General features: G+C 43.8%; 4 protein-coding genes and 1 long non-coding RNA gene across 7 annotated transcripts in view; 2 read left to right on the top strand and 3 right to left on the bottom strand.

The window, feature by feature from the left end:
* LOC148397853 (RNA-binding protein MEX3B-like) lies at positions 1 to 6,036 on the top strand. The gene is made up of 5 exons (XM_088375002.1): positions 1 to 740; positions 1,924 to 2,162; positions 2,286 to 2,331; positions 3,133 to 3,824; positions 3,933 to 6,036. Exons 1-5 carry the CDS (start codon positions 161 to 163, stop codon positions 4,329 to 4,331), a joined length of 1,956 nt encoding a protein of 651 aa, XP_088231128.1. The 5' UTR covers positions 1 to 160; the 3' UTR covers positions 4,332 to 6,036.
* LOC148397854 (SMAD family member 4-like) lies at positions 4,604 to 11,798 on the bottom strand. 2 transcript variants are annotated; one of them, XM_088375003.1, is made up of 10 exons: positions 11,438 to 11,798; positions 10,139 to 10,449; positions 9,808 to 9,982; positions 9,484 to 9,738; positions 9,037 to 9,144; positions 8,908 to 8,958; positions 8,377 to 8,560; positions 8,035 to 8,203; positions 7,561 to 7,699; positions 4,604 to 7,457 (listed from the first exon to the last, which is right to left on the bottom strand). In XM_088375003.1, exons 2-10 carry the CDS (start codon positions 10,376 to 10,378, stop codon positions 7,246 to 7,248), a joined length of 1,533 nt encoding a protein of 510 aa, XP_088231129.1. In that variant the 5' UTR covers positions 10,379 to 10,449; positions 11,438 to 11,798; the 3' UTR covers positions 4,604 to 7,245. The 2 variants fall into 2 exon arrangements, with proteins under 2 accessions (XP_088231129.1, XP_088231130.1); XM_088375004.1 differs by having other exon boundaries at positions 10,139 to 10,464.
* Positions 11,242 to 19,490, top strand: LOC148397855 (uncharacterized). Its single transcript, XR_015858457.1, has 2 exons — positions 11,242 to 11,633; positions 19,110 to 19,490. It is a non-coding gene; the product is annotated as an uncharacterized LOC148397855 (long non-coding RNA).
* Positions 11,939 to 17,108, bottom strand: LOC148397856 (uncharacterized). The gene is made up of 6 exons (XM_088375007.1): positions 17,065 to 17,108; positions 16,908 to 16,972; positions 16,381 to 16,519; positions 15,278 to 15,458; positions 12,167 to 12,247; positions 11,939 to 12,092 (listed from the first exon to the last, which is right to left on the bottom strand). Exons 3-6 carry the CDS (start codon positions 16,480 to 16,482, stop codon positions 12,037 to 12,039), a joined length of 420 nt encoding a protein of 139 aa, XP_088231133.1. The 5' UTR covers positions 16,483 to 16,519; positions 16,908 to 16,972; positions 17,065 to 17,108; the 3' UTR covers positions 11,939 to 12,036.
* Positions 17,712 to 23,702, bottom strand: part of LOC148397857 (transducin-like enhancer protein 1) — an 18,676-nt gene continuing 12,685 nt past the window's right edge. For both annotated transcript variants that reach the window (XM_088375001.1, XM_088375000.1), the window contains exons 9-20: positions 23,505 to 23,618; positions 23,300 to 23,353; positions 22,940 to 23,089; positions 22,716 to 22,854; positions 22,366 to 22,568; positions 21,479 to 21,555; positions 21,126 to 21,375; positions 20,794 to 21,041; positions 19,996 to 20,143; positions 19,725 to 19,875; positions 19,355 to 19,431; positions 17,712 to 19,146 (exon numbers count right to left, since the gene is read on the bottom strand). In XM_088375001.1, the coding sequence (XP_088231127.1) occupies positions 19,039 to 19,146; positions 19,355 to 19,431; positions 19,725 to 19,875; positions 19,996 to 20,143; positions 20,794 to 21,041; positions 21,126 to 21,375; positions 21,479 to 21,555; positions 22,366 to 22,568; positions 22,716 to 22,854; positions 22,940 to 23,089; positions 23,300 to 23,353; positions 23,505 to 23,618 (1,719 nt within the window). In that variant the 3' untranslated portion in view covers positions 17,712 to 19,038. The remainder of the gene's footprint in view (positions 19,147 to 19,354; positions 19,432 to 19,724; positions 19,876 to 19,995; positions 20,144 to 20,793; positions 21,042 to 21,125; positions 21,376 to 21,478; positions 21,556 to 22,365; positions 22,569 to 22,715; positions 22,855 to 22,939; positions 23,090 to 23,299; positions 23,354 to 23,504; positions 23,619 to 23,702) is intronic.

Here is a 23,702-nt window from a genome sequence, read left to right on the forward strand (position 1 = left end):
TTAACGTACTAGTGGGGAAGCTGGCGAGACAAAACAAAAGGCACACATTACAGTACACACATTTCAACCACCTGGCGCTGGTCGCTTGTTATTTGCATTTTGTTTGTTTGTTTGTTTTCCCCTTCCCCCGATTCAATATTTTTGAATATATTGTTTAAGCATGCCGAGCAGCACGTCTTTGCTGGAGGCGGAGGAGGGAGAATCCGAGGTCCCGCCGCCGCCGCTAGCGCACGCTTTCGCCGGTATGGGCCTCGACGAGCACCTCGGCAACCAAAGCCAGGCGGCAGCCGAGCAATCGGATGAAAGTTCAGCCTTGTACCACCACCACCAGCAGCAGCTCATCCCGGCGTCCCACTTTAACCTCCTCGGTACGGTCCTCGACTTGAAGCCACTGCAGCATCGTGCACCTTCGGGAGACGAAGGGAACGTCACGCCCGAGGACGAAGACCCACAAGTTGCAACCACGTCGGGGAGCCCGTTGCTATCGCAGGCCCACCAATACATCCATTCTTCGGTTCCGGGCGGCCCCACGATGCCGTCCGCTTTAGATCAAGTCGAGACGGTGTTATTATACAACGGAGACGAGCGGGGGGACGACGCTGGTGTGTACTGCGGAGAGCCGGGTGGCGGCTGCTTCGAGGCCGAGGCGTCGCTCCTGGCTCGCCGGAAAAGTGTCAACACGACTGAATGCGTGGCCGTGCCCAGTTCCGAGCACGTTGCGGAGATCGTGGGCCGACAAGGTGAGTCTTTGTCGAAGACGTTAGAAAGGGCTAAACGTGCTTAAATGGAACACTCATTTTGGGAAAACGAGCCATGCCATGCTGGGGAAAGGGCCGTGTTTGTGCTAACTTTTAGCTCATAACTTATTGTTGTAACTAGCTTGTTACAACACCGATTATTAGTGCCTTTATTTGAATTAAAGTTGTTTTCATCATCATAGACAAATGGCCAACAATCCAATGCGTCTATAACTTAGTTCTTACACTTAACACGTTTTGTGTTCTGCTTTTTTTCTTGACATTTATGTTCGCTGGAGTGCGACTAGCTTAGTTAGCTTTGGTTCAAAGTGGGTCAAGCCAGTGCCACCCGTCTCGAACCAACTTCGACTAAAAACTTGGAGCGAATGTTTTTAATGAACCAACAGACACTTCCATTCGAGTCGTCGATTCATTCCCCGGCATGTGTGTCTTTTCCACATGATTTAATCTCTATGTCGTGTGCTTTCTTTTGTCTTCGAAGACCGCAAGTTGCTTTGCCACATCAGCCCCATTTGTAGTTTTTCATTGTAGTTCTTCGTGGGCAGAACTATGATTTCCCACGTTCAGCTCAACATAAAACACACGTATTTGTGAACATATAGCCTCGTTCTACGTTTGTCTTTTGGTTTGCTTTGTGTTGGATTTTGCACATGATTAAATAAAGGGCTGTGTTGGAGCTCCTGTCGATGGGGGAGGGTGCACACTGTTAACACAACAACAGGAAATGGCTGGACTCAAGCACAGCTTGAAAGGAATATTTAATCTACTTGAAATGGCATTAGTGGTTGAGAGCTTTAACTTGCATTATGACTTATGAACATAAAGGCAATATTAAGGACGGAGCGATCGTATCTCTCTAACTCAGTGCTTCTGAAAAAAATTAACACCAAATACAGTAGTGTTGGCCAACATTAGTGCTGCAATAAAAAATAAAAGTATTTGTATTTCAATAAATGTATTGCGCATAAAGAGACATGAAAAAATGTGCCTGAAAATATTTCAACTGTTTTGAAATATTACATCCATGGAAAAAATCTCACTCTTTAGTCGACAACCATTTTTGTGAGACTCTGACCCAATATTTGGCCACTTCCATGTTTACCGCATTAACCTAATTTATTGCACTTGGCATTATTCAAACCCATTTTTCCTTTCTTTCACTAAGGTTGTAAGATCAAAGCGCTCCGAGCCAAGACCAACACGTATATCAAGACGCCAGTGAGGGGCGAGCAGCCAGTTTTTGTTGTGACTGGACGCAAGGAGGACGTATGCATGGCCAAGCGGGAGATTTTGTCAGCCGCTGAGCACTTCTCTCTCATCCGGGCATCGCGGAACAAAGCGGGCTCTCTGTCTGTGGCGTCTGGCCCGGGGATCCCGGCTCTGCCCGGGCAGACCACCATTCAGGTAGTGGGGATATAGTGTGTATTGGATCTTAGTAAAGTAATTAAAATACGGAATTGCTGTTCTTGATTTCGGTCGATTTGAAGTGTTCAAGTGTATCCAATAAAATGTCTTATTTGTCTGCAGGTGCGGGTGCCATATCGTGTCGTAGGACTGGTTGTGGGTCCAAAAGGTGTGTTCTTCTGCTATTTTTTATTTTTTTTTAGGTAAAGTGGACCCAAAAATCTAAGTTATTGCAACGTGGGAACATGATTAACAACAATTATGGTTAACAACAATTAAGTTTGCAGTCAATCATACGTGGCATATTTCACTCTTTGTGTTTTCAATGGTCGAGTATTAGTTGTTTTTTATCTTTATTGTACTGTGACAAGCATTTGTTTTTGTTTCTGGGAGACAATTCTTTCTTTCTTATGAAATAAGTCTGCCATTGTTCTCTAAATGCCACAAGGTGTCAGCAAAGCACTTAAACACAGATTGGTATTTCCCTCAGTCTAACGCAAAGAATAATGCCACAGCCTCTTTCCGAGGAATCACACAGATTTGCCCAGAGTTGTTCACTTCGTGCCCGGTTGACATTATTGCCCTTTTCTCTCAACTGTGTGCTGTCAAAACATGCTTGAAGGGAACTTAAAAGAATTTGTAGCTAACGTTCCCATGGGGCCTCCAGAAGGCTTCATGAGTCAATATTAAGCGTTTCCCATCACTTATTGATTGTCAAGCAGTCGTGACCTCATAAATACAAACTGGAATTATGAGTTGGTTTTCAAGACTGCCTTAAGGATAGATTGCCGACACTGAAGTTTGACTTCGACTCGTTCAGTCAAGCTTACACAATCAGGTCAAGCTGCAGTGATAATCGAAGTTGAATGTCTTCTATGGACCCCTTACTGTGGGTCCAAGTAATCAATTCAATCCGATTTTGTAAATTTGGGCACTTATAAATCAAGTTACCACCGTAATTCTGCTGCAGGGGCAACCATCAAGCGTATCCAGCAGCAGACGCACACCTACATCGTGACACCGAGCCGCGACAAGGAGCCGGTGTTCGAGGTGACTGGCATGCCGGAGAACGTGGACCGCGCCCGCGAGGAGATAGAAGCGCACATCGCTCTTCGCACGGGCACTTGTGGCGGCGGCGTGGAGGCGCCTGGCGCTGACAACAACGACTTCCAGTTCAACGGCACAGATGTCAGCTTTGACAACAACGGTGAAGCCGGGTGGCTCGGCCCTGGGGGCCTCCTCCCGGCGAACCAGAGCGGCGGCGCTCAGCGAGCCAACACGGGCGGCAGTGTCCGCATGTCTTCCACCTATCGCAACGACAGCTCCAGCTCCCTGGGCAGCGGCTCCAGCTCCACCGACTCCTTCTACGGAGGAGGGGGCGGCGGCACCAACTGCATGGGCGACTTCAGCCCCACCTGCTCGTTCAATGCCAATTCCAATAACAACAATAACAGCAGCAATGACAACCCGGGGGCCTCCAGCTTCTGGTTTGGAGACGGCCTACCCCCAGTGGGTTCAGAGGAGCCCATCACAGTGGCAGGCGCGAGCTCCTCGTCAGGATTCGAACCCCTGACCGTCTCCACTAGCGGCGCGCCACAGCACATCTGGAGCCCCTTCGTGGACCACCAAAGCCTCCAGGGCTTCGACGCACGGCCTGCTCAGGTAGGTGGTAGGTTTGAATTCATGTTTAGATGAATTGCGTTTGGAAGAACCACAGAGCCCTGACCGCCACCATTTTTCTGTTTGACCATATGTCGTTGATATTTCCAGACAAGTCAACCCGGGACTCCCCGTCTCTCGCCCACCTTCCCGGCTGAAGCCCTAGAGCACCCCCAGGCATTGCATGTGCTCCACGCCCCCTTTAGCAGCGCTCACCGCCCGCCCTCCTACTGCTCGGCCTTCTCCTCCTCCTCTGGCGACAGCTCGTCTTCGTCGCCGCCCGAACCCTCCCTAGCCTATGGCGCGGGGGCCTCGGCAGGGCCGGGGCGCCGCCCGGGCCCCGACGTGTGCATCCGCTGCCTGGATGGCCGGGCTGTGGCTGCGCTGGTCCCCTGTGGCCACAACCTCTTCTGCGTCAAGTGCGCCACCCAAATCTGCCAGTGTCCTGACGCCGCCTGCCCCGTGTGCCTGTCACCTGTCACTCGGGCCCTTCGGCTGCGCAACATGTGACTGGCGGATAGCCAAATCCTCAAATGTAGCAACCAGAAAACGTTTCAAACGTTTTAGCCACCTTTTGATCCTTTTTTATTTTTTAATTTGCAGCAGTCTCTTGTGACTGCCGTCCTCCGGAGTGAGCAAGTGAGCATGTTTACAAACGGCAGGACCCCCGGCTCGTTTCGTATTAACAAGTCGTATTATACACTCATGCATTACATACTACAGCGGCATGAAAAGCCGCCTTTTATTCTCTCTTTCTAAACACTCCACAGGGCGTCAACTCGTTACCTTAGCAGTGCTACTCTTTTTATTTCCCAGTTTGCAGAAGTCACTACACCAGGATCAAAATCGTTTACGGTTCAATCTCGTGCCTGAAATTAAGTTATAAACAAAAAATATATATATGACAAAAAAAGCTTACAAAAATGACTTTGAAAAGCGTGGCCTTTTGTGTTTAGACTGATGTAATGTACACATCGGGGTTCCAAGTCTTACAAATGATTTTTCGCTTCCTCATCCTTTTTTGAGCATACTTAATACTAACATTCCTTTCACAAAACCTGCTGTAAATCTAGGAACAACTCGTTGAATGTTCTCCAGTGTTGACATTTTCTTTTATTAAACGTACGACTTTCATTTCCTCGTCCTGCCGCCGGGCCTATGCAAGAGTCCGCCTGGGTTGGGACAACCAGGACGAGGAATTTTAATGAGGGACTTGACGGTACTTTTTGTTGGGACTCAGGGGAGGTTGTTTTTTTTTTTCCCCGCCATTCCTCATGCCCCAAAAATGAAATCATCTCAGTTAATTTTTCGATCTAATGAACTGTTGTCGGGATGTTTTTGAGGGGGAAGCGCCTGGAATGTAAACACTCCACAACTAAATTAAGATTTTTTTGGTTGTATTATTTGGGATTGAACTCAGGTTTGAGTCATTCTTTGCTTGAAAACTAAGACACCCAAGATAATACCCTCCAGGTTCTTTTCCCTCTAATCAATATCCGTCCTTTGTTGGTGTTTTTTTTTTTTTTTTTTTTTCTCCGGGTGGGGGTGAATGCAATATACACGGTCAACCCTCAGTTTATTGTATTATATTGTTAAGGACTGAGAACTGAGATATACAGAAGTTATTTTTATTTTGTTACATTTCATATTCTATATATATAAATATATATATCTGGAAAAAGTAACTATATTCCGATGTTTACAATAAGATTTTAATTTTTCAATTTTTCTTTGCGCGGGCGATAAACACGAATGAATTTGCTATGCTTTATCCACTTTGTAGTTAGATTATTGGAACGCCGCCACTGGAAATACGGAATGTGCATACACAAGCATGTCTGCGTTTAATAAAAAATAAAATGTAAGATAGTAAAAAAATAGTAAAGTGAAATTAAACCGCTGAATATAAGAACTGCCTGTTAATACGTATTCAAGAAAGTGTAAAATTTTTTTTAGTAGCCGTTTTGTGCTAATTTTACTACTTGATGTATATGTAGGGAGCAAGTCTTATGGCATATATATATATATATAAAAATTAATACAAAATGGGGCAGAGTCAGGCGTTAAAAAGCAAGACTATATTTTATAAATGGGCCTTTTAAGTTATTGCGGCCTAAGCACTGATGTTGTTATATTTGCTGTAAAGAGAATTTTAAGAGTTTTATTTTTCTGATATTAAAGTTACTTAATAAAGATGGTTTCATTTTAAGCCACATTGAGTCTCTTGTTTGTATCACTTATGACTTGATTTATTCATGTAAAAGTGAGTTTAAATGTGGGATCATTGACATCAGCATGCACTACAAAGATTATATATATTTTTTCTATTTACAAACACCTGATTAAAAAATAATACGTCCAACTAACCACAACAGGAACATCTGTTGGTGAAAAGGTGGGAAAACAAAATGGTGTCTTTAGTGTTCCAACAACTAAGTCGAAGTAAAGTGCTAGAACATAAAACAGTTCATAAAAAAAAGGTAACAAATAAAATGTTAACAAAATGTATCAAAACTGCTGGGAAATGTAGATTTACTGCTAGTATTTTGTGATCTGATACAAGAGGATCTATCACTGGCCACAACATGAGGTACGCAACCTAATGAGATGTTTAATTCTACGGCACAACTATTGGTTCATCAAAAGTCTTACCTTAAGTTTCATAACGCCACCTTCAGTTTCTTGTAAATTATTATTTCAAAAATAAATGTCACCTTTTGTCAAAATTCTGACTTACTAGTTTATTTCCTAGTAAAAGTTTTATACTTATTTTTGGGGTAATAGTTCCATTTTATTCAGAGAATATTAACATTCTCATACTAACAATCCCCCCACACAAACACACTTTCTGATGAAATTACAATTTAATTTCTTATCATTAGCCCATTTTTTCTCTTAAAATGACTTCTAAAATTCAGATGTTTTAATTCATTGTTGCGAAATCACTATCTCAATAACATACATCTTCTATATAATTTCAAAACTTAGTTGTTTATAGAATTAAATTTAATTGGTTGTACGATTATGTGAAGGAACTTATTATAATAGTGCCCGGATAATTACATTCTTTGACTATTACCCCTTCTACATTATTTTTCTTAACAATGTGGCCTTACTTTTCAATACATCTGAAAATATAAACCGACATTTTTATGCATGTGTACCTAATGTAGTGACTGGTAAAACCACAATTGTAAAATCAACTGAAATCTCATACTAAATATTCTATTCAAAAAAAAAAAAAAAGCCACAAATGTTCATCATGTAGAAAACACAGCACTCTGGTCTAGTCCAGCAGTCTGACTGATCTATAGTTTGCCCTTTCGGATGAAATGTGTTATTTTGGGTTAACACCACAGCACCGTCAAAACCCACCTGACGAGAACGATGACAACACCAACAAGCAGAGAGAGTCCATCTGAGTTCAGTCGAGCGGCTGGGGGTCGGCGATGGGCATGGTGTGCAGCACCTCGTCCAGCAGCTGCAGGGCGCGGTGCAGGTGGATCTCGATCCAGCACGGCGTCTCCTTGATGCTTTGCCGAGGGTAATCGGGCCCCCAGCCTTTCACAAAGCTCATGCGCAGGATGCACAGGCGGCGTAGGTCGTCCACGCCGATGCCGGCCGCTGCCGACAGACCTGCGGACAAACAAAGATGAATGATATTATTCATTTATTGCTTTTCTATTGTGGGCTAATTCAAGCGACACAAACAACAAGTCTCTTAAGGGTTCAGACTCACTGATGGCGGGCGCGATCCCTCCCACCGAGCCGGGTCCTGGGATGTTTCCTGCCACTGCAGCTGCCTGCGCCGCAGCCGCCGCTTGAGCGGTCGCCGCCTGTTGCTGCATTTGTCTGTGACACTGACGCAAGTCGAACACCTGACACACAACAGAAATACATGACACACAAGTAGGCACAGACGAGTTTAGTAGATTTGAAAACCCAACACTGACCTTTAAACCCTAACCCTTGTTTCAAAAGAAACTGTAACCTTCGATGAAACCTTAACACTAGCTTTGAAACGATTTTGAAAGTCTACTATTACCTAACAGTTGATCTTTTATTGAGATGAATTAGCACGTCACAATGTGGTCCTAGCTGAAGGAATGAGGAAGGACACTTTCCAGCATTTATGAGTTAAAACTGCGTTTGATTAATGCCATTTTAATAAACAACGTAAATGTATCAAATGATATGTATATCTGAACAGTACCTTAATGTAAGCGCTGGGGTAAATCTTATGGACGGCGTCGCCGGGCGCTCGTCCGGCCTCGCGGTCCAGGTAGTAGCTCTGCACGAAGACGGCATGGTCGCTGAGGCAGCGCACCCAAACGTCGCCCTCGCCTTTGCACTCCAGCTGTACGCCTTTGCCGATGTGAAGTCTGGCGGACCAATCAAATATTGTAATTTAATTGATGATCTTGATTTTCTTTCAGTGGGGAGAGTTGATTTGAGATGCAAGTGATTTGTCTTAGTAGCAGAATGGATGCTATCATTAATGTTACTTCTATCATGACCAGTTGATAAAGTTGGCGCGATGGCCAATGGGTGCTACCTGGCTCTCTCGATGGCTTCTGTGCGATGGACGTTGCTGAGCTGACCCAGACAAAAGCGGTCGCCGCCCGACGGGTCTACGTAACCGTCCACGGTCACGACGGGGCACGACGACGGCACCTTGAAGGTCTCGCCCACCTGCAGGTCCATCTCAAAGTAGGCGATGGAGCACCAGTAGTCTGGAGCTGCAACACAGTCAAACCCATAACTGAGGCACTAACTACAACACTTGGGTGCTACATCATACTGGGTGACATTGTCACCTTTTTGCCAATTTATTTTGTCAATGTAAGAACTGGCAAAAATAATCCTCATAGTAAATTATAAATGGTACTCAAAATATACAAGCAAAGAAGGGAAATCATTTAAAATACATCAAAATGTCTCAAACAGCGGTAAAACTACTCACAAAGTTCCTTATCTAAAACACTCCTTTAAATACAGCCCCCCTCCCGAAAAAAAAAACAGTTAGTGTAATCACATCAGAGTCATAGTCTAACACTAATCCCATTCATTCATTGTGTGTTCTCACCAGGATGATTAGATATGGGAGGCTGAAACGGAAACTCATCATGGACTGACCCTGGAGATGAGAGCAAAGTGTTTGAGGACCACCACCATCATCGGAAAACATACTGTTTCCTTTTGTTGTCTGACTCACAGTAGTGTGCCGGCTGAGGCATGGGAGGGTGATGCTGCAGGTGACCGTTGCTGTGGTGCGGCGTGTTGGGGGTGAAGCTGCTGTTCCTTGACCAGACAGTATTGCCACCTGAATTTAGGACACAAAAACGACGTTAGAATAAATCATGACTTTTAAGGAAGTAAAATTTGATTGGACGTGCTACATAACAAAAAAATAGTAAAACATTGGAATGACCTCAAAGGATTTGAGGAAAGATGCAGCATCTTGATAAAAAGAAAAAAACTAAAAAAAAAAAAAAAAAATTCTGCTAAAATAATTTCTGCGAAATTGAAAGATCAGTATTTGCTACAGCTAATAGAGATATCAAAAACATTTTCAGTAGAGATGACAAATCGCTAAACAAATGCTAAGTTGTTAAACCGGTCCATGAGGAGCACGTTTCTTGAGAGATGAAGAGAGTCTTACTGGCCGATCCTGTGGCGACAGTGGGGAACGACGACGTGGAGGCAGAAGTGGACGCCTCGGCGGGAGGAAGCATGTTGGTCGGGGCAAATAAGTCGGACGGTCCCGGGCGGCCCCCTGATGGAGGGTGTTGGATGGTTTGCATGGAGCGGCCTTCGTCCATGGGGGGCAGGCTCTGGGGGCCGTCAAAATCATGCTCATCTTTGACCATCAGCGCCGAGCCGGGCCTGGAGCCTGTGAGATTCAGTCCTGATATATCTGGTGGGGAGTTAAGGCAAGACATTAGGAGAAATGAAGTGGCAATATGGAAAATATGAAAAGTCTCACCTATGCCGGGAGAGACCACCCGTTCATAGTGATAAGGATTGACGCAAACGCTGTCGGCCTTGAGGTCGAAAGCATACTGGCAGTATTTGACATGTTTCAGTTCATTCTTGTGCAGGTCGGGCCAGCGCCACAGCTTGGCATAGACCACATGTGGGAAACCCTTGCGACCCGCCACCTATATAGATATAGAGAGAGGTAGATAGATAGATAAAGAGAGAGAGAAAGCAAGAGATAGAAAGCGAGAGATAGAGAGCGAGAAACTTTTATTACATTTTGAAGACAGGTTTGATGAAGGTGAAACTGCTTTATCCTCGCAGCTCACTGATCCCACCTGCAGACGTCCATCCAGTGTCCTGGGGATGGTGACGCACTTGCTGGGATGGGCGCCGTTGGTGGTGATGGCTGTGATAAGCGAGTCCAGCTCATCCTTCTTCTCCTTGAGCTTCTTCACCAGGCTCTCGATGGCCCGCTTGGCGAAACTCTCGCTCTCGCCGCCCTGCCGGTGGCACATAAGGCTGTGCACGATGCTCAGGCAGGCGTCGTTGCTGGTGGGCGTGTTGGCGATGGACATGTCGGCTTGAGAAGATGAGACACACTGCGACAGGTGGGCTTCTTCAACTCGACAAACACACCATCAGGACGCTGATGGAAGAAAGACTAGTTTCAGTGAGTCACCTCCAATGGTCGCCAGACAATTTCAGGGCTCAGACAAAGACTATTCACACTTGCAATGTACAATTTTAAGCCTTAAGTGAATCTAAGACGCATGTTTTTGGAATGCGGCTTGAAGTCACCCACGCAAGCAGGCTCAAAAAATGCAAACTCCACAGAACTGAAATTGCAACCCAGAACCTCTGCACTGTGAGGCAGTGGTGCCATCCACCATTCTATTATGCTGCAATATTATTATTAATATAGTGATGTCTAAATATCGGTCAAAGAAGATGTGCAAATACCAGACAACAGGTGGAAGGCAACAAGGCGGGCACCTTATGATGTCCCCAATGTTAATAAGCGTTGCCATATTGATTAGGGAGGGAAAATATGAATATTCGGCAGTCTTAGTAGTTGGCGCTCCTATTTCTCATGCGATATAAACACCATGTTATCCAAAAGAGAACGCTTGTGAATATAACTTTGTAGTTAAAAAAATACCAGTTTTAGCCGAATTTACGACATAAATTCATCCGCGGAGAGCCGCAACGCTAGAAGGAAGTGACCGCTCCTAGACTCCAAAATAAATGCCTGCCGCTAGCACAACACCAATCATTAGTAGAGCTCGACAGCTGACATTTTAATATTAATTATATAACTATATAAACGCATGTAAAACACTTCAAACTCGTGTTTATATCTCTATAAATAAATGTATTTCCACTAGCCTAAAAATTTACTGCGGTAGGCGCTGACCGGAAGCAGAATTGGTCATTAGCATATATTGACTAGCTACTGCTTTAAGACAAAAAAAACAACAAAAAAACCCCACACACACTAGCTTAGGTATTTCCCCGTTTAGGAGCGCAATATCTCAATTTAAAAAAAATAATTAACATTATTGATTCATTTGAATGGTCCCCGTTTAATTCAACGGACCGTTTCATCTTTATTTGTACGTGAAGTCAACACTTACTTTCAGCAACCTGGCGCTAGCTGCTCTGGCAGCTTCTTTTCCCCCCCGTTGTGGTGTTGGTCGCTTCCTTCTTCGGTTGACTTGATGTTCAAGATTCGCACAGCCAAACAAGTGTTCGCAATAAATAAAAGCACTATTGCCTCCTTAAAGACAGGAATGTATGAGAGGAGTGGGAAAAAATCACGGCTCTCTTCTGGTAAGTTCTCATCCAGTGCATTCGATTCTTCTTCGTCTTTGTTTTGTGCTGGCCTTCTATAGCCAGTGCAAGGCGTGCAATAGTGCCGTCCTGCGCAAAGGAGGGCAAACTACAGCTTGAATTGTTACTGTAACTAATTGAACTGCTACTACTACTCCTACTACTCCTACTACTACCAGTACTACTACTACTACTACTACCAATACTACTACTACTACTACTACTACTAATAATAATAATAATAATAGTAATAATAGTAAATCATATTCACACGCAATTCTGCAATAATTTCATTGATATTCAGATCATTGTACCTGGAATTTATTCGTGTGGTTTTGGTTTAAATGTTTACAACGGAACTTCATCACACTGACAAGTCCAGGACTGAATTACAACATAAAAGCTAACAAAAAAAAAACCTTAAAACCATGCCCAAAACACTGAATTCTTTTTTTTTTGCTGTAAATGAAAAAATACATAGCAAAATAAGAATTCAACAATCAAAGAATCATAAATGAGAATTGCACTCTTACCTATGCCCTGTACTCTAAGGTCCCTGTGTAGTTCCCACTCTTGACCAACAGGGTGCAGTAAGTACCTACAATTTTTTGTGCCTAGAATTTCAAAACGTTTAGAAACATAACAAATGTAATAATGAAGTTAAAAAATAATAAAATAAAACAAAGAAGAAAAAAAACAACTTGATAGTAAATATATATATATGTATAAAATATACATATTTAAATAAATATATATATAATGTAAATATATATAAAAAATAAAAAATAAATTACTATAAATATATATATACACGCACGCCCCCACACACATGCACACGCACACACACACACACACACACACACACACACACACTTGTATACATACACAGACACACAGTAATCAGGGGATTTACAATGTGTAGTTTGGAACCTAATTGCTCTTCAGGTCCCTCTGAGAACGCTGCCAAAGCCATTAGCTGCTGCTGTTCTCACTGTGAGTGTGTGTGTGTCTTATAAATGCTAATGCACGTGCATGAGTGTGTGTATCTCGGTTAGTTTGGCTCCCCTCCAAGCCCGAAGAGCTAATTGGAATTAGAATAACATTCCTCAAAGGCCTCGCTGGGTTTTAGTGCTAACGACTAAGGGGGAGAGAAGTGGCTCGGGGTGAGGATGAGGGAGAGGGAGGAGAGCCGCCCTAACGATCGGCGCTAACAATGTTTGATTGGGATTTTTAATGAGGGGTAATCACTCAGCTGGAGAGGTGGAAGAGGGGGGTGGAAGGAAAAGGATGGTGGTGAGAAGGAGGAGGGTGAGGAAATAGAAATGATCCCCTCTGAGCTGTGATTCACACAAAGTGTATTTATTCATGCTTGTGTGTGTCTCTATGTGTGTATTCATAGTGTTGTGGGAACATAGAGATGTTTCCACAATCACTCATGGGGACCTCTAATAGTTGATGTCGTATCACTTTAGGGATAAAAAAAAAAATGAAAAGAAAAAAAGTTAGCTGTGATGACAGTTGCACGGAAACCCTATTTATACACCCAGGTCAAGCTAAAGCTAAATTTGCCTTGGTGAAAATGAAATTGTGCCAGTCTTTCAATAGTACAAGGAATTATAATTAAAAAATACAAATTATTTCTCAAAATGTATTATTTGTATTATTTAAGATTCAGTTATTTAAACAATTATTGACCAAATAAATTAAGGTGTGTAAAATTCTAAAATAATTCTATACTCATTTTTATTGAATTATTACAATAGATTTATCAATAATTTATTCACTTTGAACCACCTATTATGGCTGGATTAGTGCAACAAATCTTATTTGACTTTTAACAATGTAAATACCTCAATATTAAGAACGTTTCGGGCGCACATATGTGCCCACCCTTGTTCTACAATGAAAAAAGATGTGCCACGTTTGAAACTGGAAGAGATTATTTCAAAAAATGTTGAAATCTTATCGTGTGCTTCTTCCTCCTACGCTATCTTATGTGGGGACTAGATTGAGCCAGTACGTGACCTACTGCGCTCACTACTGCCGACAATCAATGCAGTTCAGTTTTGGAGTCAAACTGAGCAGCGATCAATAACAAGACAACAGCCACGGAGAAGAGTCGGTGTGGGACGAATAAGACCGGTGGAGCTTGGAAAATGCTTATACAGGGGTGTCTACATGTGGGTGTGCGCGTGCGTGTGTGTGAGGAGGGAAAACCGATGGAGGAGGTTGGTGATGGTGTCAGGGGAGAGATAACAGTGGAGACGGATCAGCAGAGAGATGGAGACAGATTATGGCCCACCACTGACACAGTCAAGGCCCCTGGGGGTGTATAAGCGCTCCCCCCATGAATGACTAGCAGCTGCCACAGTGTAAAACATTGCAAGCTGAAGCCTCCAAATGTCCCCAAAGTAGTACAATTTCAAGTTCAATAAGACTTAAAACCAATATTTCTTTAAAGCATTCCCTGTACGGTTCGTAAAGCTTTTATGATATTGATTTACACTTTTTACAGGTTAGGGTGCTTTTTGTGTTTGGATTTTCTACCTTCCTTCCTTCCTTCCGTCAACCTTTTTCCAACACTTCTCCTTCCTTCAAAAAATGGTAATTCTCCCTCTGCTCATGTCCATGCTACACTTTATCATAGCTTCCTCACCATGAGGGGATTCTCCGGACCCTCGGAGCAGAAAATGGAGAATGGTGGACTGGCCGGTGAGTAGGGGGAGAGATGGAAGGGGGGGGTTAGTTGGTACTCACAAGTCAAAATATTAAGTACACTTTCTCCATCTAATGGCAGTGAGATTTTTTTTAAACATTTGTAACTATTTTAATGGAAAAAATATAGAGTGAAACAAAGTTGTGACTGTAATGCAAGCAATGGAATTAAATATAGGGGACAAACAGAGGATTATGGATTATGGAAATCAGGTTTTGATCTGTGAGGCGCTAATCCTCGCCGCAGTGAACAAGCCCGTAAGAATAAAAAAATAAAATAAAAGTGTTAGCCAGATTAACCGGCAGATTAGCCACGTAGCTGTGGTCATATTTTTTATTTATATAAATGAAAAAATAAAAAACCGCACACTCTTGGGTCCAGAATTCATGTGCGTGTGTGTGTGTGTGTGTGGGAAAGACAGGAGATTAGCATGATGACCCAAAGGGTTCAAAAAGACCCATTCTAATCCTTTTGTTGCCCATTTTTAAAGCGAGTGAATCCAGAACGGTAATGAATGAATATGATATAAATAGAATGATATAATTTAATAATATAAAGCAAAACGCCAGCTTTACAGATGCCACGACTGCTCGGTGCACTTCAGGCATCACGGAGGTAATTATGTCTTCCAGCGGAGGCCACCGTTTGAGAAAGTACGGCAGCCATGTTGTTATTATTAAATGCAATTAAACAAGTGACTTCCTTATCAATGCTCCCACTTACACGCATCAAGTGTTAACGAAGCGGAAGATGTCTGTGTGAGCAGCAGCGGCATGTTTTCACTAACTGACAGCCAGCCTCAGGTGAAGATGTTAAAGATGGAAAATCCTCACTGACACACACACACATGCACACACATTTATCTCCATCCTATTGAATAACTCTGTGATGCTTTCCATATTCCATGTGAGGGATTATTACAGCTTACCCACAATCCCCAGCAGCTGATTATCCTCCGTGTTGACAGGACAGAGCTCCGCTATCGGCGTTGTGCAGCGGTTGGTGTGTTCTCGTGTGTGTGTGTTGTATGTTAATGCGGCAGCGGGCAGGTGTTTGCAGTTGATACCTGCAGCTCCAGCGGGGCTGATCACCTCAGCATGGTAGCTCACCTTGGGGAGGGGGAAGACACAGCACACAAAGCCCATTAGTTAGCACGTGCACAAACACACACACACACACACACACACACACACACACACACGTACATATATAAATGGGAAAAAAGCGGAGATACAGGATCAGAACGTCACATGTTCACTTGTTGGTCACCTATGAAACTTATGACATTTCATCTAAGTCGGCTGTGGTGCAGAAGTCTGGCCAACCAAGCATTTACATCATAAAATTGTTATATTTATTGTGTTATAAGAAACTTTACATAATGATAATTATGACATGTGGAAGGAAACTATTTGCGCAGTACAATAAGAGCAATACAATTAATTATTAGTTCCATCAAATTAAGATGACTGCACTTTCCTTCCGCTTATCTATTTTATGGCTTCGAAAAGTTAATAGTTTTATTATATTTTGATTTTAATGTAGTTTTTTTTTTAATTCAAGGATGCTACAATGTTACTTTGCCTGTAAACTTAATTAAGGTTTAATGATGGCCTCAGTTGGATCCAGAAAGGGATCATTTCTATTTCCAGTGTTTGCTACAAGAAAAACGCTTGAGGTGATTTTTCTTTTCATTATGTTACACAGCTAATAATCATTTAATACCACTTTAAGCGGTACGTTTCCAGGCCTTCAATCGTCACAATGGAGCAATTTAACAAAAGTGAGAACTGCACCCACGTTCGCATTGTGCACAGCAGTGGGAGGAGAGCTTTTTTGTTTGTTTATTTATTTCATTTCTTTTTTTTTTTTACATGTGGTGCTGAGATAAATAGGATTAGGGATTTGGGAGATTTAGGGGGAATAATCCGTCAGTGTATCAGGGAGAGAGAGAGAGAGAGGCAGGCCAAGAGAGGGGGAGAAAGCGAGAGAGGAGATGATGATGAAAAGAGAGCGTTGTCATTCACTGACCCCCATTCTGAGCGTGCAATGACACTGTCTCCCTTTTTTCCTCTCAGGATCAGCTTTCATTTTGTCGCCACTGCTGCTGTAATTGCCTCCTAATCGCCTCATGCTGCCTCTGGGCGTGTGTGCGTGCGCATGTGTGAGACTGGGGATGGAGAATTAAACAGTCACAGTAATTGATCAGATTTACAGTTAACACGAGAGAGAGGGAGAGCGAGAGGGAGCCCGATCTGAGAGTCTGTTTATTGTGGCTGTTCGTATTAAATAGCAGATTGGGCTCGTGTGTTATTTAACACGCGGTTGATTTGAACAGCTGCTGCATTGTGGTATTATCGACACGCTTCGTAGCCGCACTGCGTGTTCATGAGCCACAGCAGCATACAAATCACACTTAACAGGTTTGGGACAGTAATAATGTGACGTATTGATCAACAGAAGGTTTGAAAAGTGGTACAGTTTTTCCAGGGTCACAAGACTTGAGCAAATCTGAGAATAAAAGAACAGATGGCGGTTTCACTGTAGTGGTGACTCACAATTGCTGATGTTGGCCGACTGCAAAAAGGATGATCAAGTCGAAGTGAAGGGTCTCCTCGTGACACTGGAGGACAACAAGGACACAGTAGTCACAGCGGCGCCACACTTAACACAAGCAAATGATGCTTAATTCAAAAGTATGACTTAATAACTTACATGAGGCGGCAGTACCACCCAGCATGACTCGTGTTGCGCTAGCACATCACTGAAATCAGAGGAAGCATTCATGCAGCTTTTTATATCATCAAACAGCAAACAAAGCTGCCAGGAATATCGGAAATTTCCATGATGACTTTTGCTGAGAGTCACATTGAAGTCGAAATAGAAAATAGGCCTATTTCAGTATTTTGCAAGCTCAACGTCAAAAGTGTTTTTTTTTTTTTAAACAGTCAATATAATTCAAATGAAAATAAATCATCACAAATATAATAACATTAGATTTCATTAATAGAAATATAACACTCACAAATGTTAGCTGGTTATAACTCACCAAAGAATAAGCATAGATGAAATCTATACAAGCGACCCCGAACTGTAACATTAGGAGCCATGCTAATGCTAACAGCACAAGAGGGGCCCTGGCTAGTTTCCTGCAGGAATAAATCGCTTACGTATACGAACACTGCTACTATTCACTTCATTCCGAGCCAAAGATAATTATTTTTGCTGCTGTTATTCTGAGGGCAAGTTATTACACACAGTCGCTTTAAACCAAAAACTATTTATGTCCTGTGTTCTATTTCAAAGCGGGGAAAAAAAAAGATTGATTTGGTTTCAACAAAAATCCACAAAGACCACGTCAATTACCAAAACAACACCATTTATTATCTAAACTTTTCAGATGAGCTGTTAAGACCATTTAGTTTTTCTTCAACATTTTCTTTCCATGTAAAAGATGTACAAAAAACACTTTAGTCCTAAACAACATCCCATAAGAAACCAACAAAAAAAAGACATATATACATTTTTACAAACATTCAACGGACAGAAATAGATTTAAAAAAAAAAAAAAGAACACCAACATAAGCACAGTTATGAAATCTTGCGATTTTAAATGGCGTAAAAACATAATCACCACTGATGCTCATCGTTGTTTGCATGGGGGTGCAGTTTGATCCTTGTTCATCCCAACTCGGGATGGGCATAATAATCGATCGTCGATTGATCATCAAGACTTATTTGATTACTGGCATCTTGAAGCGAGTGGAATGTCACAATGGCAGGCAGCTTGGAAACAGAAGTTCAGAACAATCAGAAACTCTTTCATCCCAATTTTTTTTTGCGTGAATATTCTATGAAATCATTGAATTTAGATGCCTATCCCTAATTGAAAAAACAAAATTAAAATAAGGATTTAGTTAAAGTCCCGTATAAATAAAGTGTCTGTTACAAAGTCTTATTTGGTTGACTGTGTTTTAATTCTTGAATTTAGTATGAGATCAGAAGTGAGAAAACTTTTGAGAAATCCCCTAAACCATGCATCCATGCTTGGACTCACTTACCACAAATCCATGGTGTTGCCTAACTTCTATATATTCCCTCACAAATGCTCATCATATGGATTTGTTGTAGTATAGTTTGTCATGAATTTAGCGTAGCCCTTGGAGGACTTTACAGAAAGTCGAATAAGGTCCATCGCCTTGCTATTAGATGGTAAAATGCTGTGTGCGCCTCAGGACAATAGATGGTAGAAATGGATCCGCTTGTGTAGGTGGACTGGCTGTAAGGACAGCAGAGGCCACGCGGAGATGGCGTGGGCGTCTCCGAGCGGAGGGGTTGTGTGTCTGCGGTTCAGAGGGCAAGGAGGCACAACGCTCTCCGCCTCCGAGATTCTTCTTGGCTCATGTCCACCTTTTTTGTCTGCTTTGCCATGGGTTGGCGTTTTCCAGCGATGCTTGTTGGCTTCAGTGTTTACTCCGCTTGAATAAAAATCTATGGTCCCGTTGCCCGTTAAGTCATCCAGAGAAAAGAGGGCAGGCAGCCTTCCAAGCTTCCAGTAACATCTGCCTTGGTCTGGCTTTTTTTGCAAAACGCTTTTTGTTTGCCTTGTTCTCTCTTTCCGAGTTGCGACAAAGAAGGAGGGTGCAAGCGCTACAGATGGACGGTACAGAGCAGCCTTTCATTGCCGTATTAGTAGATGACCTCATAGACAGTGGCCTTCTTGTCCCCGGAACCGGTGACAATGTACTTGTCGTCCACAGATATGTCGCAGCTGAGCACCGAGGAGGATTCTTTAGACTGCCAGGGGACGGAAGAAGACAAAGCATTTGAAGAAGGGAAGACAGTAAGAAGAAAACATGCGCTTTAAATACATTGCCAATCTATTTGAATATTTCAAAACTGTGATGTCGTGAAAGGCATGTCACATGTAAAGCGTAAAGTGTGATCTGTGCTCACATTTAATACATTCACTAACTCAGGTACATGAAGTACGAACAGCCCATACCTGGAATATGCTGGCACCATAAGGAGTTCTCCACGCATTAAGCAAGTTGTCCTTCCCGGTGCTCACGAACCATTTACCTGCATTGCATTAACAAACAACTGTATTAAGGCCACGATTAAAACAATTGCTGAAGATATATTGTGTTCATAAAAGTAGATTATTTGATCTTCTCTATCATTGTAACAACGTTTAAGGCTCTGTATGTATTTTGTTAGCCTCATAGCAAAGCTACTGATTTGAACTTACAGTCACGATATTGATTTAAAAAAAAACAACAACAACAACAACAACAACAACAAAAAAAGCTCTGGTCCACGATGTCAAAACGTAAACACTGAGAGTAGTAGAAGGCAAACAGCTGGTGTCTTACCGCAATAGGCAAACTGCAGGGAGAGCACGCAGCTCTCATGGAGATGCAGCTGATATTTGTCCGGCTTGGTCACGTGGAGGACCTCCACATTGCTGCTCTCCATGCCCACGGCCAGCCACTCTCCGGTCGGACAGTAGCCAAGAGAGAAGATCTGGAGCGAGAAGGGAGAGCTGGCGTTACTGGCGAGTGCGACACCGACCGTGTTGGCGGGGGTTCGGATCTGCGGTGAATGTTTTCCAGTGCTCGTGGAGGTTTCGAGCCGAGCGCGCACCTGCGACGTGAAGTCGTGCTGCTGCAGTTGACGTCCCTCTCGCAGATCCCATGACCGGACGGTGTTATCCAGGCCTCCGGTCCACAGCTTGGTGCCATCGTTGGAAATGTCAATACAGCTGGCTCCGTCTGTGTGGCCCTGGAACTGCCTGCGGGGTTGATACACATAAACACACAGCTTAAACGCAGAAACCGACACATTTACCCACTACACTATAGCCACCTCTGAAACTACCTTCAAAATTGTAAGCTTGACTTTACTGCCCGCATTTCATGTTAGGCCAATTGAGACAGAATAGTTTTACAAAGAAAAAAACATGGGGATTTTTTTTTTTTTGCGTCAACAAGCCAAGCTAATAAAGTTCCATGTCATGTTCTGTGGTTATGGCATTTCTTTTTGTCTTTGGAGAACAGCAACATTGGGAAAAAAACAAAATGCAGTATAAACCATGGGAATACTGTATGTACTTCATTCATTACCCATTTCACATTATTTTCTAAGCAACTAAAGGTACAGCCTGAATCTTTTTGTCAGATGGGCGACAACAGCAGCACAAGAGACGATTGATTCAGACAAAAAAAAAAAAAATGGCGTGGGTGGCGAGCGTCTCGTATTCATCTTTACATTCTGGTCATAGCTTCTAACCATCCGCCTCTGTTCATTTTACAGTATGATTAATGGTTCCATTCATTTTAGGTTGAAGAGAAACATGTTCCTGCAACTGGGTCACACTCTAAAAACCTCACCAAAACTTAAATATGTTTTAACCCAATGATGTGTGTGTTAATGTGGTCTTACCGAACCAGCGTCTGATTGTGCAAGTCCCACACGGCGATATTTCCGTCGCTGCAGCACGAGAAGCACACTTTGGAGTCCGGGCTGATGGCCAGAGCGTAGCACGCCGGTGCCGACGACGTTAACTCGGCCTTGATCCTCGGGGTGGGCGTGGCCAGGTCCCAGATGGACAACGTGCTGGCCTCGCCGCCCACGATCAGAGTGCGGCCGTCAGGGAGGAGGCGGCACGAGCGGATGTAGTTGTCCCGGTTCTGTGGGGGTAAATCAATAGTGTGGAAGGAGCTCAAATTAGTATAACACATACTGAAAGGCCTCAATTATCATTGCTGACTCACCAAACAGTCAAGCTGCGACACCGGACTCTTGTTGCCAGGGTGACTGATGTCCCACACTTTGACGCAGCCCTTCCCGCCCGTGTAGACGTGCCGCGTGGGGTTACTGATTGTGACGGCGCAGACCACCTCGCCATGGTTGAGCGTGTTGATCTGGCGGGCGTGGCGAGGGATACCTGGGCCCACCAGGGCATCGGGGGGAAACGGAACCGGCTGCATCTGACCATCGGCCGCGACATGGAAGGAGTAGGCACTAGGAAGCAAGGAGCAGCAAAAAAAAGGAGCGCAACATTGATTGTTGATCCGTTCAATGACCTGAGATGTCCTCACGCTAATCAAACTGCAAAGATACTTACGGCTTGCCACCAGGGATTCCAGTCAGGCTGGGAGGCATTCCTGGAACCCGCATGTGAGGGTGCGGATCAAAGCCGACCTTGATGAGCGACAGCACACACTTTATGAGCGCAGAGCAAACGCACAAAAACACACACACACGCAGGCATTGACAACATTTTGGGACTTAACAACGCATTAAGTCGAGCGAGCACAAAGCAAACAGCCACACAGAATGCGAAAACGAATAACAAGTGTAAGAGTCGGTAAACACTGAGTGCAACACGCGCATGTCGACACTCACGCACACAACTCTCAAAGTGACACAAACCGCCGCTGAGTACACACAAGCAGAGTTACGGCAAACTGTTGCTCAGACAGAGGCGCCACTTGACTGAACCTATTTAAACAGTGTAATGAACGCTATGCAAATACAGCAATGAGTGATGAGCTCGTTGGAAAATAAACTCCCCCCTCCCATGCTGACTGAACAAATACAGGGAGTTCTCGTTTAACAACGTAATCGAGTCAAATTGCGCTGTACGCGCTATCGCTAACACTGTTGTTAAGATGACTCGTTTTACTCTGTTGTCTGCTGCCAGGTGGGCATTGCAAATGAGAATCTGTTCTCAATTGCCTTACCTGGCTAAATCAAGAGTAAAGACGTCTTAAAAATCATAATTACAGTACATTTTTGTATGAAAACATAAAGGTTGTAAAAATAAATTAGTTAGGATGAATCTTTTTGGGGGGGATACAGTGTCCCTGTGGCCCCCCCTCTAGCTCCGCCACTGCTTAAAACTTATATCTACCATAATTATGACTACTGCATTAATGTGGGTTAGAGATAAATTAAGCGCTTCTGAAGGACTCCCAGTGAACCTCAGATAATCACATGGGCCTTACTCACCATAGGGGAGCGGCCATATGCAGCCACTGCAGCGGCGGCGGCAGCGGCACTCATCTGAGGCGAAATGTTGTGCAGTCCGGCAGCGTAGGCAGCGGCGCTGGCCGCTCCGGCTAGCTCGCCGTTCATCCCGGCCGCGTGAGGCAACATGCTGAACGCCCCTGGGTACGGGCCGGGCACCGCCAGAGGAGTCCTAAGACCTGCAGCTGAGAGGAGACGAAGAAAACATGAAGTGTGCAAATTTTAATCCCTCTGAACAGCAAATTAAAGGCTTACATGCCATTTTTTAAGAATATCGTCTTTTAGTAAGTTTTCATTTAAGACTGAGGATTCGCAGACAAGGAGAGACGTACTAGGTGGATGGGGGATCTCCATGGAGGGGGGTTTTGACAGGCTGGGCCTGACACCAGGTGTGGCGCTCGGCCCTGGAGTGGAATCCCCTCTTGGTGTGGGTGTGCTTGACTTGAGCCCAGGTGTGCCTGCTTTGTCTCGCTGCCACACAGACAAAACAAAAATGTTATCGTAACCTTCACGTGTAACTGAAAAAAAAAAAGAAGAATCAAAACAAGATCTGAACCATTGCCATCTCTTTGGATTTGAGGGAGGAGGAGCTAGCCGACGATGCGGTCGAAGCGGGACTGCAGGGGTCCTTCTTGAGGAGGCGTGCTTTATCCAAGCCGTTCTCTCTTGGGGAGGGGAGGGGCGTGCCGCGAGGCGAGGGCTGCTCCTGCCCAAGAGATAACCATCCGTATAATTAATTACCGGCGAGCGGAATTTCTGTAATAAACCTGTTGGCATTCAGGGAAGACTCCCACGTGGGCCGTAATGAATGTCAATCAAGCAAGGGCCGTGTCTCGGCAGGCTTGTAATGATGTTTTGCATAAATCGACTTTAAAAAAGGAGCTTTGATGGAAAAGAGTAGTACAAATGAACTGACCTCATTTGAGACATCCACCACTAAATTGTCATCGCTTTTCTCCCCGTCGCTGTCCTGGAAGAATGAACAATCCCTTAGTGCTTCATCAAATAACCCAAAGAGAAACTGATGAATATTCCGGTGCAAATAAAGCATTGGTTTTTCCACCAGGGTCGGGTCATTGACCAGAACAAAGGTGTCATTGTGTTCCACTGAAGTGTCTTACGTAGTGGCTTGAGTCCTTGTCCTCCACTTTGCGCTTCTTGTTGTCGTTTGAAAAGTCGGGTCCGTTCCGTCGCTTGTCTGAGTTGCGGAGGCTTTCGGGCAGTAGCGAGTTACTCTGCATGGTTGGAGAGAGCGCCAAGGTTAAGACAGCACGGGTTGAAATGATTTGTTCAAGAGCTGACTTTTACTCCACGGGAAA

This window comes from Syngnathus floridae, chromosome 5 (assembly GCF_059516105.1).
Source record: "Syngnathus floridae isolate MCC-2025c chromosome 5, RoL_Sflo_1.0, whole genome shotgun sequence".
NCBI lineage: Eukaryota > Metazoa > Chordata > Actinopteri > Syngnathiformes > Syngnathidae > Syngnathus > Syngnathus floridae.

Excerpts from the sequence above, each read along its gene's own strand:
- LOC148397853 (XM_088375002.1), top strand. The coding sequence starts at position 161 with ATGCCGAGCAGCACGTCTTTGCTGGAGGCGGAGGAGGGAGAATCCGAG. Across the intron at positions 741-1,923 it reads GGAGATCGTGGGCCGACAAG|GTTGTAAGATCAAAGCGCTC; the intron begins GTGAGTCTTTGT and ends TCTTTCACTAAG. Across the intron at positions 2,163-2,285 it reads CCGGGCAGACCACCATTCAG|GTGCGGGTGCCATATCGTGT; the intron begins GTAGTGGGGATA and ends ATTTGTCTGCAG.
- LOC148397854 (XM_088375003.1), bottom strand. The coding sequence starts at position 10,378 with ATGTCCATCGCCAACACGCCCACCAGCAACGACGCCTGCCTGAGCATC. Across the intron at positions 8,959-9,036 it reads GCCTCAGCCGGCACACTACT|GGTCAGTCCATGATGAGTTT; the intron begins GTGAGTCAGACA and ends TCTCATCTCCAG. Across the intron at positions 8,204-8,376 it reads GAAGCCATCGAGAGAGCCAG|ACTTCACATCGGCAAAGGCG; the intron begins GTAGCACCCATT and ends TTGGTCCGCCAG.
- LOC148397856 (XM_088375007.1), bottom strand. The coding sequence starts at position 16,482 with ATGAGGCGATTAGGAGGCAATTACAGCAGCAGTGGCGACAAAATGAAA. Across the intron at positions 15,459-16,380 it reads ATTGCACGCTCAGAATGGGG|GTGAGCTACCATGCTGAGGT; the intron begins GTCAGTGAATGA and ends CCCCTCCCCAAG. Across the intron at positions 12,248-15,277 it reads TCAGCTGCTGGGGATTGTGG|GCACAAAAAATTGTAGGTAC; the intron begins GTAAGCTGTAAT and ends TTGAAATTCTAG.